Source organism: Xyrauchen texanus, chromosome 6 (genome assembly GCF_025860055.1).
Source record: "Xyrauchen texanus isolate HMW12.3.18 chromosome 6, RBS_HiC_50CHRs, whole genome shotgun sequence".
Classification (NCBI taxonomy): Eukaryota; Metazoa; Chordata; class Actinopteri; order Cypriniformes; family Catostomidae; genus Xyrauchen; species Xyrauchen texanus.
The window spans coordinates 11,127,506-11,144,894 of NC_068281.1; the positions used below are offsets into that span (position 1 = coordinate 11,127,506).

Genomic DNA, 17,389 nt, shown 5'->3' on the forward strand with positions numbered 1-17,389 from the left:
ATATTGTCCATTCCTTAGACATTGACTGAAAGCTACAAAACTCAATTTTGATTTAATGAGGACTTAAAAATCATATCTTATGTGTAGGCAGCGTCAGATCTTATTATTATATTTAGCAAACAGTTCCTTTCTGGGTTGAAACTAGGGATGCACAACATGTCGGCAGCCGATATATTATTGGCCGATAACCAGGAAAATGTAAATATTATTATCGTGCCGATAATGGAATTACTGCCGATATTTTAGATAAAAATTTGTTATGATTTATTTGCTTGCAGCTGAAATTCTCTGACTGCCTGCCGCTTCTTTCCTTCAGACAGGGACTCGGGAAGCCGCCCACAAGTGACAGTGCACGTGCGGACACAGTATGTCTGTGTGAATCAGAGCCAAGCTCATGCTGCTCTGTGAGGATTATTTCAAAATCTCTGCTCCTTGTTACATTGTTTTGGGGCTGGTTTTAATCATCTGCTGTAAGTAATGACATGCCATTTCCCATATTCTGTTTCATGTGGCAATTAATGAAAAAGCAACAAAAAAAAACATGTACTGTATGTTACTTGGGTGCAGTCGTTTGTGCTTATTACTTCATTAAACATAAACAGAATGTGGGAAATAGCACATCGTTACTTACATCACAGCATTGTGATTAAAACCAGTCCATGCACAACCTAAATGTTACATTTATCTTAAATAATTATCACAGAGTAATTCAAGATGACTAAAAGCAATAGTTTGTTTTATTTTACAAGTTGAGACTTCTCTAACATTAAGACTCATAACAATTTGATCTGTGTGATGTTATCTATTCCCATGTTGATTGTTGTGTTCACATTTAACAAGTTATACAGTAGAACTGTCACAGATGTGTGCTGTTACTAGGGATGCACCGATCCGATACTGAAGCTTTTAGATGGATCGGGTATTGATCCGACGAGCCCGATCCAAATCTGATACTGTGTGTTAGTCATGTTCGTTATTGTCAAGTTCCAAAAATGACATAACAGAACCATTAAGACACAATTAAAGTAGTTCATATGACTTGAAGCCACTTTAAGACATGCAATAGCTCTTGAATCACAAAAGGCTTCAAAACAACACGCAAGACATTCAAAACTACAATGGCGGACTGCAGGACTGTGTTTGTGCTGCTCAAGACTTGAAGTAATAAAAGCATCCTCATCATTCGTCCAGACAAAATTGCTTGATCCTATCGCCATCTTCAATGTTTTTATTCACCGCTCTGTGGAAGAATGCTTATGTGCGCAGGCACGTACTGTTTCTTTACAAAGTGACATCGCCAACTACTGGCCTGGCATGCATAATACAGCGTGTTTAGTAATTTTCACGGATCCGTGTGAAAAGTTGTTGTGTAAACGTACCCTTAGCTAGCAGTTCCAGGTTAAAGGAAAAAAGTTACAATTTTTTTTTTTACAAATATCAGTCATCGTTATAAGTATCGTCCACAATGAGCTGTGAATTATTGTTTATCAGTAAATTCGAGATTGTTGCATCCCAAGTTGAAACTTCAGATATGCATGCTGACACCATTATGTGTAGACCATCATGGAAAGCAGTACCTTACCCATGGTGGAAATAAATGTTTTTGCCGCAAATGCGCTGCAGCCAGATGAAATCTATGTTTCTACCAAATTGTCCCCATCTATGTGCGTAATTTGACCAGGAGAACCTCATAGGCCTATTTTCTATCTTGGCTGATGGAAGAGAAAAGGAGAGTAAAGGGATGTTACAGTTTCAGCTCTGTGGTACACTGGGAGCTGGGTAATTGGCAGTCCAAGCGGCTAAACAACAGACATAATGGATACAGAAAATGACAAGAACGCAAGAAGCATGGTGGTGCCGTCATATTGCTGTAACAACTCCAACCATGCCTGCTTTGGCTGATCTTTCTGTTCCTTTCATGGAGCTAGTGAGCTGTGGAGATCGGACATGCTTTTCTTTCCTTTTCTTATTTTCTATGTACATGTATGCTTAGAAAATCAACAATCCCAAGTCAGTTGTCTGTAGCCACATGTCTCCATTCTCTTGTACGAGCAAATCAGAATGACAGCTTACAGTTAAGGGACTGTTGTCATTTCAGTGCATTATGTTGGTCAGTTACAGCAATATGTCTCTGGTTAAGCAAGTCAACAAGCCAGTAATGCATGCAATTTGGTCATCCTAACAGTAATCTAATGTCACTTTTTCTTCTGTTCCTCTCTAGATTAGCTTTATACGTGTATGAATACTTGCTTCATGTGGGGGCCCAGAAATCAGCACAGACATTCCTGTCTGAGGTAAGACTCTTGTTAAACACACACATGACAAAGTGAATGAGTGAAGTTAGTTAAACACAAGTGGTTGATTAATATGGGATTTTGAATGGCCGATGCACATAGAGCAGGGTTTCTTCTGATTTCTGTTCAGTCATCCAGTGATTAATTTTGCGCAAAGAAATTAATATATTAGGATGGAGGACATAACAGTGCACACAGTAGTCTAGCAACCATTGATTGACATATATATTATATACACTGTATATATATATATATATAATATTTAGCAATTGCATTTTTTCACAAAAACAATGAAACTAATTGTACATACAGTGCACAGTGACTATGACATTTACTTAAAGCGCACGTGAAGTGCATTTACTTCGATCATTCTGAGCTCAAAGCTCATATGCATCTGTCGAGGCTCCGGACTGTTTAAATGAGACTGTGTTGCACATTGGTCTATTATTATGGTAACACAATGGCATGTAACAACAAAACTAACTGTAATTGATCATTTACATGTTTCAGACGGCTCCTTCACTTGCAAGCAGGCGATTTTTGGTGACCTTGGTGCTTCATAAACAAATTCGGAAAATGGGAAAATTTATCGGCTGATTTGTTGGTCACTGTGATATATCGGTCAACCACTAAAAAATATATAAAATCAAACACACATTAATAAATGTTAAGTGATAAGTGATGTCTCATAGGCAAGGATTTGCAAGGGATTTTAAGGTTTGATATTATCTCACTTCGATTTATGTAATGCAACAAGCATTGGAATACACTTGCTTTTGATTCTACTGCAGTAATTTGGCATCAGTTATCCAAAGTGTGTTTCCATTCAAGCTTGTTCTTTTCTTTAATGCCACGAAATCCAAACGGAATCCATGTGCCTGATTTGAATTCTGAATCTTGCCACAGTAACTTTCACTGCCAGGATTTTCATTCCTCCACTCTTAAATTAAAACTCTTGAAGCTGTTAAATGCATTGTGGCAAGGAGAGCAAGAGACAAGCATTGGAGAGGCATTAATTGAAAATAATAATAAACACAAAATGTTCAAAAATGGAGAAAATAGTGTCCAGGGGGAAGGTCTCCTAAACAAAGGTGATTTCAGGTGTGCCTCATCAACGCTATAGTATGCGCCTCTTGTCTCTCCTGCCCACTCCCTTCATGAGCCTAACTGAAGGACTGCCCTCAGAGGCGAGGTGACGATGATGAGGACGACGATGATGAGAGTGAGGGGTGGATCGTTCCGCCCCTAATCTAAAAAATGCATTTTTTAGATTATTTTATATCATATAGTGTGTGTGTGTGTGTGTGTGTGTGTATATGAGTAATATATATATATATATATATATATATATATATATATATATATATATATATATACATATACATATACATGTACACTGTTAACAAAAAGTACACAAAAGTTTTCTGTTTCAGAAGGAAATTGGTATTTTAATACACTGGTGGCCAAAAGTTAGGAATAATTTACAGATTTTGCATTTATGGAAAGAAATTTATACTTTTATTCACCAAGTGCATTCAACTGATCACAATGTTTAGTCAGGACATTAATAACATGAAAATGTTCTATTACAATTTGAAAATATTTCTAAACTTAAACTACTTCAAAGAGTTTTCATCTAGAAATCCTTCACGTGCAGCAAAGCCAGCTTTGCAGATCCTTGGCATTTCACCCCACGCTCCGGCTGTCTTGTCAGGCACTTCTCACGCACCTTACAGTCTAGCTGATCCCACAAAAGCTGAATGGGGTTAAGATCCATAACACTCTTTTCCAATTATCTGTTGTCCAATGTCTGTGATTCTTTCAAAAGTGCCTTTTTCTTTGCAATTCTTATCCAGGCTCATTTGCACAGTGTCCATTTGTGCACATCATACATTAATCACAATGCATGTCCCAGGCATAATTAACACCGTAATGCCATTTATTCACATCGCACATAAATGCTCCCTGAACCAATGTCAAAAGCAAAACCGCCAGAGAGAGACCCAGTGTGTGCGGGTACTGAGAAGGACCTGGTCGTTCAGCAAGCTGCAGCCAGTTATACTTGTACAGACTGAACGGCAGCCAGAGAAAATAATAGTTTTGAGATTTTAAACTTTAGCTAAATAAACTTCAGCATTCAATTTGTTTTATACATGTCTAATAACTGAACATTTTAACATGTGCATATTAAAATAATTAAAATAAATGATAACTAACCAAATTAGTGCACATCTTTGAGAAACAAAGCATAAAGTAAATATATTTATGATCATATTTAAATTTTATTTTTAATGTAACGTACCGTGGGCCTGGGTAGCTCAGCGAGTAAAGATGCTGAGTATCACACCTGGAGTTGTGAGTTCGAATCCAGGGCATGCTGAGTGACTCCAGCCAGGACTCCTAAGCAACCATTTGGCCTGGTTGCTAGTGTGGGTAGGGTCACATGGGGTAACCTCCTTGTGGTTGCTATAATGTGGTTCTCTCATTGGGAATTGGGCATTCCAAATTGTGGAGAAAATAAAATAAATGTAACATGTACCATGATTAATCGTGACTAATTACAGAAAATTGTGAGATTTAATAAAAATTTCTTGAATATATTTTGAGCCCTAATAATTTCCTGTCTTCATTTTCTGATTTCTGTCCTTAAAAATGGCCCAGATTTTAAGTTAAATAATTATCCATGATTAATTTACCAGACATAACTGTTAAGTTATGCTGAATGGGAGCACAATAGGACTTCTAGTTATTACGTGTTTGTTAAAAGTCAGTTTTGCCCATCATGCCATTACTCCCAGGTTGTTTTTCCTCCCTGTTGACCTCTCTGCATCTCTAGGTTGCAGCAGTGCTTTCTCGACTTTCTCCTGTACTTCTTAAAAGTACGACAAGTTCGTCAGATGTGTATCGTGCCGTTTGGCAACCTGACAAGGTGAAATTGACTGATAATGTGTTCTTAACCTTCAGACCTGCTTCAGTAATCCACTTTCAGCCGCAGTGAACAAACCTATTCTCTCTATCTTTTTTTTTTCTGGATACATTTTCCTGTGTAATCATCCATAAATAATTGTTATAATAGGCTCATTCTTTCCTCACACTTTCCACTGTCAGTTCAGGCCCTCTACTCACCTATTTCAAAAGAGAATGTTTCTTAAATACACTGAGATTATGTCCTTAATGAGAGTCACCCTGGTCATTTCCACACACGCTGGAGGCAGGGAGTGTGAAAGTGAGCTGCAAGGCCTAAAATTAGTGTAGAAAAAAACGGTTTGCTAATCTTAAACCATGATTCATTTTTAAGGTCATTGCTCTGGATAGCTAAAGCCTGCTGTAGGACTTCTCAGATATAGATTGACCATTTCGAGGATGGAGCGTTATCGTGTTGTGGACTCATGGAGCCTTCAAGAAAATGTTTATTTTTTTAATATATATATATATATATAAGCACTAGTTTATCTAAAACATTTATGAAAATTCTGTCTTTATATGCTCATCCTGATGTTGTTACAAACTTGAATGTTATTATTTTATCTGTGTAACTCAAGAGTAGAATCCTTTAAAGAAATATTACGCAGCTCTTGCCAATTAACGACAGTTCAGTGACCAGGGGCTGTCAGAAAGTACAAAAAAAGCCTTCTAAAGCCATACTATAAATTTGAGTGAGAAACAGACCAAAAATAAAGTCCTTATTTGTTGATAATATTGACTAGCTATTGTCTGCATCCAGATTTAAAGGGGTCATGACATGGTTTTTTTTATTGTATTATTATGTTCCCTTAGGTGCAATTATAGTATTAATATATTTTTTTTTTAAGAAAAACTTTTAAAATCTAGTGATTTATGACCTTTTCCCACCCTGTTTCTCATCCTCTGATTCAAACAGTCTGTTTTGGGGGCGTTTTCCATTTAAGACTTCAGTGTTAACGCCCACTGTTATGATTGGCTAACGTCAGTGCCTATGTATCAATTATTGACGCCCCCAGCCAGAACAATATGCAAGTAAACTAAGTAAAAACACTGTGATTATTCATAATGAATGAAATTGCGCTTTAAAAAGTAGTTTAAAGTTTAAAATAGATTACTTACAGTTTAGCGTCGTCGTTGTTCCCAGAATAGTCGGCACGGACTTATCTTTGAGCAACAGTTTTCTGGCAAAGCCAGCATCATATTGAGATTTGTTCTCAAAACAGTCATCCTTAAAATGTACAGAACAAACGCTTAAGTTAACACTGCCGTGACTGGAGCGTCCTCAAAAAATAAACTGCATCCATTTTTCCCTGACGTCTGGATCTTTCGGCAGCTTATTCAGAGGTTTTGTTTGACCACAGCCAGGAACAGCACATCTGTGTGGCATCGTAATTTTCCTGTGCACAAGTAGTCTCTGTCAGAGCTCGCTGTCCATCGACTGAACACTTGTGAGGCGACGGCGATACTGAAATCAGCGTAGTTGTCTTGCGCTTAAAGCGTAGTTATCTTATGCTGGAGGCGGTCATATGCAAACGCTGTTACGTCACTTCTAACCGACACGTCACTTCTAACCATGAATCCAGAACGAGCTGTATTTTGAGCTTGATTAAATAAATGATTCGTTTAGAATGGGGAGGACGTCTTAAAATATTAAACTTGCAGGACGTTTTAATGATACAAAGACCTCTTATATACCAAAAGATCAAGGCAAATTTGGTTTCTCATGTCATGACCCCTTTAAAGGATCTTGTTTCTTGCATATATAGTTACCAAACGCTATTTGAATGCTGGATGAATTTTGTGATAACTTTGTGCAAATTGACAGCTACTAGTTACTATAAACTGCCATTGTATGGCAAGAGCTGTGTAGGGTTTTGTCCCAAAAAGTTCCTTTTTGTTCCATGAATTAAAAAAAAACACCATACAGTTTTGAGATGACATAAGAGGGAGTAAAGAATCACAGAATATTTATTTTGAGTCTATCTGTCCGTTTCATTGCGACCAGTTGGCTATACAACTTATTTTGCACTTATTTTGTGTTCTGTTGCTAAAGAATAGCAATAAAAGCTGATCAGAAATACTACTCAGTTAGCCAGTGTATGAGGTGACAGACTTGCGTAATAAGTATTGTACATTTCCCATGAAAGTACAATGTGGCAGATTGTGATTACATTATTTAGATTAATCCACACTCAATGCACATCCTTTGCTTTTCATTTTGTTGTACTTGTGCTTAAAAAGCTTCCTGTCATTGAAAAAAGGAAAAGAGTGAAATAAATATGAAATTGCCCAACAATTTACACCAAAATCACATCGGAATTACGACTTCCAAACTTGTAAGTAGGAACTTTCCTGTAGGCAGCATGACTCCTCTCAGGGCAAGCTATATAATATTTTAAGCTCCAGTCTGATGTTGTAGAAGTATGGAGTGAAGAAAACGAGTGTGTTGCTGTAGTAGAGAAAATGGAATGATGTATTAGTTTAGGGAGCAGTCTATGGAACATCTGACAGGAAAGTATGTTTTGCACATTATCTACAATCTCACAAGCCATCTTGGTTTCTTCCTCTTTCTCCCTTGTTCTCTTGTACTTCTTTTAGATCCGATGGGAGAAGAATATTACACTAGGGGAGCCCCCTGGATTCCTGCATTCATGGTGGTGGTAGGTCCCTTGTGTTTCTTTCTTTTGCCCACACAGCTTTTATAAATGCCTGCAAAAAACTAAGAATGTTGTAGGTAGTAACAAGTTAGCCCATTTGAGCCTTCTCTCAGATGTCTCTCTGTGGTCATTAAAAATCCCAGGACACTTCTCGAAAAGAGTAGGGGTATAACCACAGTGTCCTGAACAAATTACCCCCTTTGGCCCTTATGAATCATGGCCTCCTAAAAATCCCCATTTCTGAATTGGCTATATAACTGTACTCTCTCCTGTCCACCAACAGCTGGTATGTGGTGAGCGTACTTGCGCACTATGGCTGCTTTCGCATCATCCAGGTGGATGCTGCACAATGGTGGTGGTTGAGGAGAGTCCCCTGTTTACGGTGTGAAGCGCTTTGAGTGTAGTGTCAGAAAAGCACTATATATAATGTAACATTCATTCGTTCTCCCAGTTCAGTTATTTTCACCACTTCCGGAGCAACAAGTGGAATGGCTAGTTTCTTAGAACCACTTTGACAAACTGTGTTAAGAATTAACATACTATTGTGTGGTATCGTGATATTACTTAGTGTCATGATACTTTATCTTGTATAGGATCATAAGATATGATTATGGTATTGTGACAACCCTATTATGAAGTAGGATTTTAGACCAATAATATTTCAAAGTGGGTGGGGCTGCCCGTTTCCCACCAAATTAAAAATAGAAGCCTTGTGAAAATTGTGTTCATTTTAAGTTACATTAGGTCTTAATCAACCGTGGCGAGTGACGGGACGTATTTTCAGCCACGGCCAGTTTCTATTTTTGTAGCGTCTTGTTGGGTAGCCCTGCCCCCAGTGAAACCTCATAGGTCCAAATTCCTGCTACACATGAGATTATTTTAAGCATCAAATGTGTTCTGATTGGCTGTAATTGTGTGGTATTGTGCAGTGTTTTTGTTCTTAAGTTTTGTTCTAAATTTCTTTGAAATTAATTGCTGAAAACATGTTACATTGCTCCTGGTTAGGATACTGTGTTGTTGTGAACAGTTAAACAATAATATTTGCACTATTTAGTAAAAATAGACCCCACCAGAGGAGAGAAATTATAGCCATTACCAGACAAACTCCAGGCCTTTTTGTATTCACTTTCTTTGTATTTATTTATACTAATCTAGGCTTAAGGTTCGCTGTGATGCCAGCCATCAGACTGTATGTTTAAACTGCTGTGTTTGACCCATGCCAGTGGGTGTATAATTGGGTCAGGCGGCCTAACCGAGGACATGTCTGCCTGGGCCTGGCTCTTGCACCCCACTCCTCTAGACAAAAGACCCAGATGGTGGGGCAAAGACATGGCCCATCCTTCCTCTAAATCCCTTTCATCAACCTTTTGTCTCTGCTTCTGTCCTTTGTTCCTGCTAAAGACCCCAAACACAGATTAACTCTTTGCATACCGATCTCCTTTTGTGCTACGTGTACGAATCCCCCACCAGCACAATCGTTTATATTCTCCTCTATTGGCTGCCTCCTCTGGGGGTGGCCCAGTGACGAACTAAGTGCCAGCAGGGGGCCAGAATGTCAACAGACCTCAGGTTTGTTGTGGCCAAGTAGAAATTAAAAGGAGATGGGTGCAGGTTTCAGGGAGTAACTTATGACGTTAAACCTCACCTCATCTACAGTACGTTGTAGGGATAGGTCACAATGGTTGACATGTTGTCCAACTTGCTGACTTTTTTAGAGACAGTACTTTAATCAGGGCCCTTTTTTAAATTCCATGTTTTACATTGACTATTTTGCTAAATGACATATTTTACAACTATAAACTAAAGAAAATACGATCATTACTTTTTAACATAAAATTGCATTATTTTCAATAAAAATGGGGTTCTATACAGCACTTTAGATTTTGAATTCCGTGACAGTCCGCATTTTATTGTTAATTCCATTGATATTACTCCTTTCTTCAATTCTGTCTGCGTTTTCCGTATTACGGAAATCATAAGGCCCTATTTAATTACCACCCTGATGGTTTCCTGTGCTTTACTACACAATCTTCATAGAGTGCTTCTTTACATGCTGAGTGGCTTGAGGGAAGTCAAGTGGCTGCTCCTGGGTCCTAAAGTCTCTCTCAGTAGGGGTGCAATGATTCACTCATTTCATGATTCAGTTCGGTTCAGGATAGTGGTCTGCAACCCGACCCGCCCCCGACGGGACTGTTGCATTGTTTCATATTATTCCAGATTGTTCTGCACCAAGCGAAGTTTCAGTGCATAAACGTTGTCAAGGTTTTTTTCCGTTCTGCTTTAGCGTACGGAGGGGCTGCTGTGCCTTGTTAAATCTGCATGTTTACTAATTCAATACTGTTACGAATGTTGCCTATATGCTTACATAAAATATAGCCTATTGCAACAGCACTTTCAAGGAGAAGAAATTATAAAGATAGTGAGCAGGGTCAGGTTTGGCCTTATAATCTGACGGTATCATTCGTGCCAGGTAGGGTTGGTCCACAAAGACTCTGGTATGGGTCAGGTTTCATTTTAAGGCCTGTGCAGACATCTAGTTCAGGATACTGAACTCAAGGTTAGGTTCACAATTCTTTAAACTAAGAAAAGTTAAGATTTAAATGTTTTATTATTATTATTATTACTTTAAAGATATATGCAAAACAGTTCTATTCCTTTAAAATGTAACAAAGTTTTTTTTCTTAAAAGTGCTAAATGATCTGAAAGTGCTAAATGAATTAGCCCAGAACAGAGCGATGGTGACACTAAATGGAAATATTAGCTAATAATTCTGCTCACTGAAAATAAAAAATGATGTTAGATACATATGCTGCTTACACACTGTCACTGATTACAAACATTCAAGATATTTTAAATTAAAATAGTATTTTTCTAAAATAATGTTGTCTGATAACATCTATATATTCTTTTCAAAAATACATATTTAATGAAAGTGCATGCCTATCTTGTTAAATAATAATAATTTGCTAATTAAATCAAATCAGACGTGACATTTGACATTAGGATTATATTCCCCCATAGCATCATTATACATAATATTCAGCAATATATATATATATATATATATATATAGTAGATAAAAATGGCACTATCATTAAACCTCTGTAAACTTGAGTTTTCTCTCACGCAGTCAGAGCATATCACTCTCACACGTTATACGAACATTCGATGCCTCGTCCTGAAAAGACATGTCTCTCTCCCACTCCTTTAGAGCTCTTTATGTGCAATGAAGCGATTTCCATTAGTATGTCCACGTTACATAGGCGTAGGGTGTTGCGCATATTAGATATAATAGACAATGCAACCTAAATGTGTGTGTGTGTTTCCTCAACAATTGAATATGTGACATAATCAGGTGTGACCTTATTTCTGGAAAATATGGTAAACATCCCCTAAGAAACATGTCTGATCGGGGTGTAGTCAACCCGAAATCAGCCTAATTGCAAGTTGGTTCAAGCAACACAGTGACTAGTTAGTTTTAAAAATGTTGTTTTTTGAATTCTTCGTACAGTGTGGAACATCTTACCAACGCTCTCGTAATTGCTTAATTGATATTACTTTTTTTTTTTTTTGCTGGTGAGGAGTTCACATTATCACAATGCTTTTATAAACCGTAAGCTGTATTGGTGTTCCAGTACCTGAGGTCATTTGCTGCCCGAGGGTCAGGATTACCTACTTTTTAAATGCAAATGACACCCCTCCGAACTCGTAGTCATACGCATGCAAAAGACCTCTGCACTTTAAATTCCATATATGTATGGATGTGGTCGTATTAGCGCTCCATTGTCTTATATTGTCTTCACCATTTGGGTTTGCTTAATTGCCCTCTGAGAAGAGCTTAGTGTGTTAAGCAAATCAATTAACATGAGAATGCAGTTGCAGCCAATTAGCATCCTAGCTACTCGTAAAGCCTGACTCATTGTAATTGCATTGTTTAGCCCACAAGGAAGTGCCGTGACATCATTCAAGCAAATCAAATGTTTTGAGGCTAAACCATGTGTACTACAGTTACTTCAATCTGGGTTTAGATAGGTAGACTTAGACTTAGGTAGACTTACCCCTCTTAAAAAAATGACCATGATAACCATAGTTCCTGCTAAAATACACTAAAAATAACTTTTTAATAATAATATAAAAAACAATATTTTTATTTTTATGTGTTTATATAAAATGGTGCATTAAGCACCATTTTATATAAATGACATTAAATACAAGCAGAATGATTTCTGTGTTAATCGTACATTAATCTATTTGAATGCAATCCATCAGTGCGATGGCTTGTGCATTCGTTTTTTTAATACATAGGATTTACACCAATTTGTCCTGCTTGTGTTTCATTAATAAGGCCCATTTAGTTACAGTTTTGGTTGACAGCGGTGGCTGGTTAACAGGTTAACATTTTTGGTTGACAGCGGCAAGTTAACAGTTTTATTATAGTAAAATTAACTAGCAACCAGGGACTAAAAACTAAATGTTTTTCATTTTAGTTCATTCTGAGCAGTAACAATATTTTTTGTTCAGGTGTTCCACAGCCTTCTTTCCAAATGGTCACAGGTCACTAAATAAAAGAACAGTTAAAAATGTTGTTTTTAAATTTACAGTACTCGGTATTAATGGTGGGTGAAATAAACTCAGCAAAAAGAAACGTCTTCTCAATTTCAACTGCTTTTATTTTCAGCAAACTTAACATGTGTAAATATTTGTATGAACATAAAAAGATTCAACAACTAAGACATAAACTGAACAAGTTTCGATGACATGTGTCTAACAGAAATGGAATAATGTGTCCCTGAACAAAGGGGGGTAACAGTCAGTATCTGGTGTGGTTACCAGTTGCATTAAGTACTGCAGTGCATCTCCTCCTCATGGACTGCACCAGATTTGCCAGTTCGTGCTGTGAGATGTTACCCCACTTCCACCAAGGCAATTGCAAGTTCCCAGACATTTCTGGAGGGAATGGCCCTAGTCCTCACAGGTCCTATCCAACAGGTCCCGGACTGGCTCAATGGATTGAGATCCGGGCTCTTCGCTGGCCATGGCAGAACACTGACATTCCTGTCTTGCAGGAAATCACGGACAGAATGAGCAGTATGGTTGGTGGCATTGTCATGCTGGAGGGTCATGTCAGGATGAGCCTGCAGGAAGGGTACCACATGAGGGAGGAGGATATCTTCCCTGTAATGCACAGCATTGAGATTGCCTGCAATGACAGCAAGCTCAGTCCGATAATTCTGTGACACACCGCCCCAGACCATGACGGACCCTCCACCTCCAAATTGATCCCGCTCCAGAGTACAGGCCTCGGTGTAACGCTCGTTCCTTCGACGATAAACCATGACCATCATCCCTGTTCATACAAAACTGTGACTCGTCAGTGAAGAGCACTTTTTGCCAGTCCTGTCTGGTCCAGCAAAGGTGGGTTTGTGCCCATAGGCGACATTGTTGCCATTGATATCTGGTAAGGACCTGCTTAACAACAGGCCTACAAGCCCTCAGTCCAGCCTCTCTCAGACTATTGCGGACAGTCTGAGCACTGAAGGAGGGATTGTGCATTCCTGGTGTAACTTGGGCATTTGTTGCCATCCTGTAACTGTCCCGCAGGTGTGATATTTGGATGTACCGATCCTGTGCAGGTGTTGATACACATGGTCTGCCACTGCAAGGACAATCAGCTGTCCTTCCTGTCTCCCTGTAGCGCTGTCTTAGGTGTCTTACAGTACAGACATTGCAATTTATTGCCCTGGCCATATCTGCAGTCCTCATGCCTCCATGCAGCATGCCTAAGGCTTGTTCACGCAGATGAGGAAGGACCCTGGGCATCTTTCTTTTGGGGTTTTTCAGAGTCAGAAGAAAGGTCTATTTAGTGTCCAACATTTTTATAACTTTGACCTTAATTGCCTACTCTCTGTAAGTTGTCATCATTAATTTTGTACTATGTTAGTATTTTACTGTTAATGTATATGTGTGTGTGTGTGTGTGTATGTATGTATGTACATATATTTGCATGTTTTTTTTATTTACCTGCCCAGGGACTGCAGATGGAAATTAGCTAGTAGCTTAATCTGGTGCAAAGCATCTCTTCTCTTGTGAGATTAATGTTTTTGTGCATGTTCCTTGACAAATAAATGAATAAAATAAATAAGCTATTAGTGTCTTAAAGACCGTTCCACAGGTGCATGTTCATTAATTGTTTATGGTTCATTGGACAAGCATGGAAAACCTTGTTTAAACCCTTTTACTATAAAGATCTGTAAAGGTATTTTGATTTTTACAAAATTATCTTTAAAATACAGTGTCCTGAAAAAGGTTTACCAGTTGCAATGTTCTCATAAGAGAAACAAGCAACCTGTCCTGGAATAACAAGCCTAAAATAAGCCCACTTGCTTCTTCAAAATAAGCGAAAATAAGCCAATTTCTTTTTCCCGGTGTGGAGGAAATATCAGCATAGAAATCAAAACAAGCATAATAGTTAATTAACAGTCAAGTATCATTTTAATTGCAGATCTGCTTCTCAGTAAAAACCCTGCAGCATCAAATTTGTATTAATGCATCGTATCTAACAATAATTAAATGGAGATTGGGAAACCCCTTAGAAATGTAAAAATGTTTACCTCTATTAGCCGTGCATGTATAGTATATGCAGTACTTATACATAGTTGTTTAAAAGGTCTTCATCCACAGAATGCGAAATTCACAACGGGCAACTTGGCAAAGAAATGTGTGATGCGGTTTCCATCAGGATCAAAGCACTTGTTTTTTTGGGCAACACAAAGTGGTGTAATTTCAAACATTTACTGTGATAAACCCTTTAGCCTTAGGTTTCATGAAAAAATTATTGGAATGAAAATTTAAAGGTTACAATCAGGTACCAGCATTGTAAAATAACGTTTTCACTCCGGAACAATTGAAAATGACTTTGTTCCCATTTTTGGTTTCGTTCTGCAAAAAAATTATTTCTTTTCGGTTCCATTTTTAGTCCCTGATAGTAACTGGCATTCTGTGGTATCTATGGTTCTCATTAAAGTTTTACCATGATAACTTGTCAAATGTAACACATTTATCATATTTATCATGGTAAATGTATGAACTGTTTTTATAGTTTGTAATTTAGCATTAAGTGTTTATGGGTTATGCTTTAATTATGTTTATCATTTTGTTTAGGGAGTTTGGAGACCATACATTATCCAGCCAGTTATCTGTGGTTTTAGATGTTTTTCCATACCGTTTCTCTTTCTCACTCCCTTTTTTTTTTCTCTCCCTCGCTTTATTTCCTTCACTTCTCTCTCTTTCCATGTCTGTTTCTAGTTTCCTCTTCCCATTAATGTTCCCCACCCCCATTCACAAAGGGTCTCTCTCTCTTTCTCTCTCGTTTTCTATCTCTCTTTCCTCTCTTGCTCTTTCATTTGCTCTGCAAGTGTTCAGGAATGTTCTTTATCCTGGTAAATATTTGCAGGAAAAAGCTCTATTGCACATACCAGATAGTTTCCCTGATTAACACAACAGCAATCATATCAACAGGTTTCCTAATGCTATCCTGACATATCACAAAACAGTTTAATCTAAAATCTAAATATATACAGTGGGCTCCAATAGTCTGAGACCACATTGAAAATCTGGATTTTTTCTTTGTTTCTTTTTTTTTTCAGTTTAAACCTGGATTCTTTTACATTTTTTTTTTTTTTTTTTTTTGGTCAAACAAAGAATGTTTAGGAGATTAAATCAAGATGGAAATGTTAAGGCTCTGCACTATTGCTTGGTCACTAATCAAATAAGCAAATATGTTGACCCTACCAACGCCTTTGTACAACCCCAATTCCGAAAAAGTTGGGACAGTATGGAAAATGCTAATAAAACAAAAAGGAGTGATTTATAAATCATATTTACCTGTTGTTATATTAAAAGCACTACAACTACACATTATATGATGTTTTTCCTTGTGAATTTCATTATTTTTTCATTTCAAATCAGATGATTGCAACACGCTTCAAAAAAGTAGAGACAGGGGCAATTTAAGACTGACCAAAATATGACGAGTTAAAATAACAAGTGATGGGAAACCAGAGATGTCCAAAAGCAGCCTAGGATCATTCGAGACTTGTCAATTTGCCAACAGATTCTTCAGAAAATAATCCAGCACTTTGAGAACAATGTTCCCCAAAGACAAATTGAAAGGATTTTGGGCATTTTACCCTCTACAGTGCACAATATAATTAAAAGATTCAAGGAATATGGTCAAATCTCTGTGTGTAAAGGGCAAAACGAAAAAAACTTCTGAATGTGCATGATCTCTGATCATCATTCATCTGTAATGGATATCATGAACATGTGCTTGTGATAACTTTAGTAAACCTTAGTTAGTCAACACCACTCACCGCTGCATCCACAGATGCAAGTTAAAACTTTGCTATGCAAAGCAGAAGCCCTACATCATCACTGACCAGACGCTCTGCCAACTTTTCTGGAACTTTGGAACTGTGTTTTTTTTGGTCTGAAGAGTCCACATTTCAAATAGTGTTTGAAAAACAAAGCTGTTGTTTTATCTGGGCCAAAGAGGAAAAGGGCCATCCAAGCTGTTCTCAGCATCAGGTCCAAAAGCCAGTGTCTGTATGGGCCAGGGGTGTGTCAGTGCCCATGGCATGGGTAACTCGCACATCTGTGAGAACACCATGAATGCAGACAGATATGTACAAATATTGGAGCAACAAAAAAAATCCAGTACTGTCTTTTCCAGGGACATCCCTGCAATTTCCAGCAGGACATTTTCAAACCACATACTGCCCAGATTTCAAATGCATGGCTGTGTAGAAGAGAGTGTGGGTGCTAGATTGGCCTGCCTGCAGTCCTGACCATCTCCAATTGAGAATGTGTGGCGCATTATGAAGCACACCATACGGCAATGACGACCCCGTACAATTATGCAGCTAAAGACTTACATAATGGATGAACTTATCAAACTTGTGTCTTCAGTGCCTAAATGCTTAAGTGTTAGAAGAACTGGTGATGTTTTACAGTGGCAAACACTCGACAGACCCAACTTTTCTGGAGTGTGTTGCAATCATCTGATTTGAAATTACTGTACATTTTCAAAAAACAATTAAATTAACAAGTGAAAACACAACATAATGTGTAGTTGTAGTGCTTTCAATATAGAAAAGGGTGTATATAATTTACAAAGCATCCCTTTTTGTTTTTATTAGCATTTTTCATACTGTCCCAAATTGGGGTTGTACAATAGGTCATATTTCCTTGCTTCCATTGAAGAACAGAATGCTCTTAGGAACTTTCTCAAATCATGCTTGAATAACATGAATCATCAGGTTTTACACAAACTTGAAGAGTCCGTGCTAATTTGATTGCATGATGTCAATAAAGAAATTCTACCAGTTACTAACACTCAAATTGCAATAGAATTCAATCATTCATGCACTAGTGAAAATGCTTCTATTTAGCAATTTTCTCATTTAAGAGATTTTT

General features: G+C 37.8%; 1 protein-coding gene across 2 annotated transcripts in view; it reads left to right on the forward strand.

Moving 5' to 3' along the window:
• The window catches only part of LOC127645281 (single-stranded DNA-binding protein 3-like), a 121,757-nt gene that overhangs the window by 27,615 nt on the left and 76,753 nt on the right, over window positions 1-17,389 (forward strand). For both annotated transcript variants that reach the window (XM_052128849.1, XM_052128850.1), the window contains exons 2-3: window positions 2,222-2,294; window positions 7,857-7,918. In XM_052128849.1, the coding sequence (XP_051984809.1) occupies window positions 2,222-2,294; window positions 7,857-7,918 (135 nt within the window). The remainder of the gene's footprint in view (window positions 1-2,221; window positions 2,295-7,856; window positions 7,919-17,389) is intronic.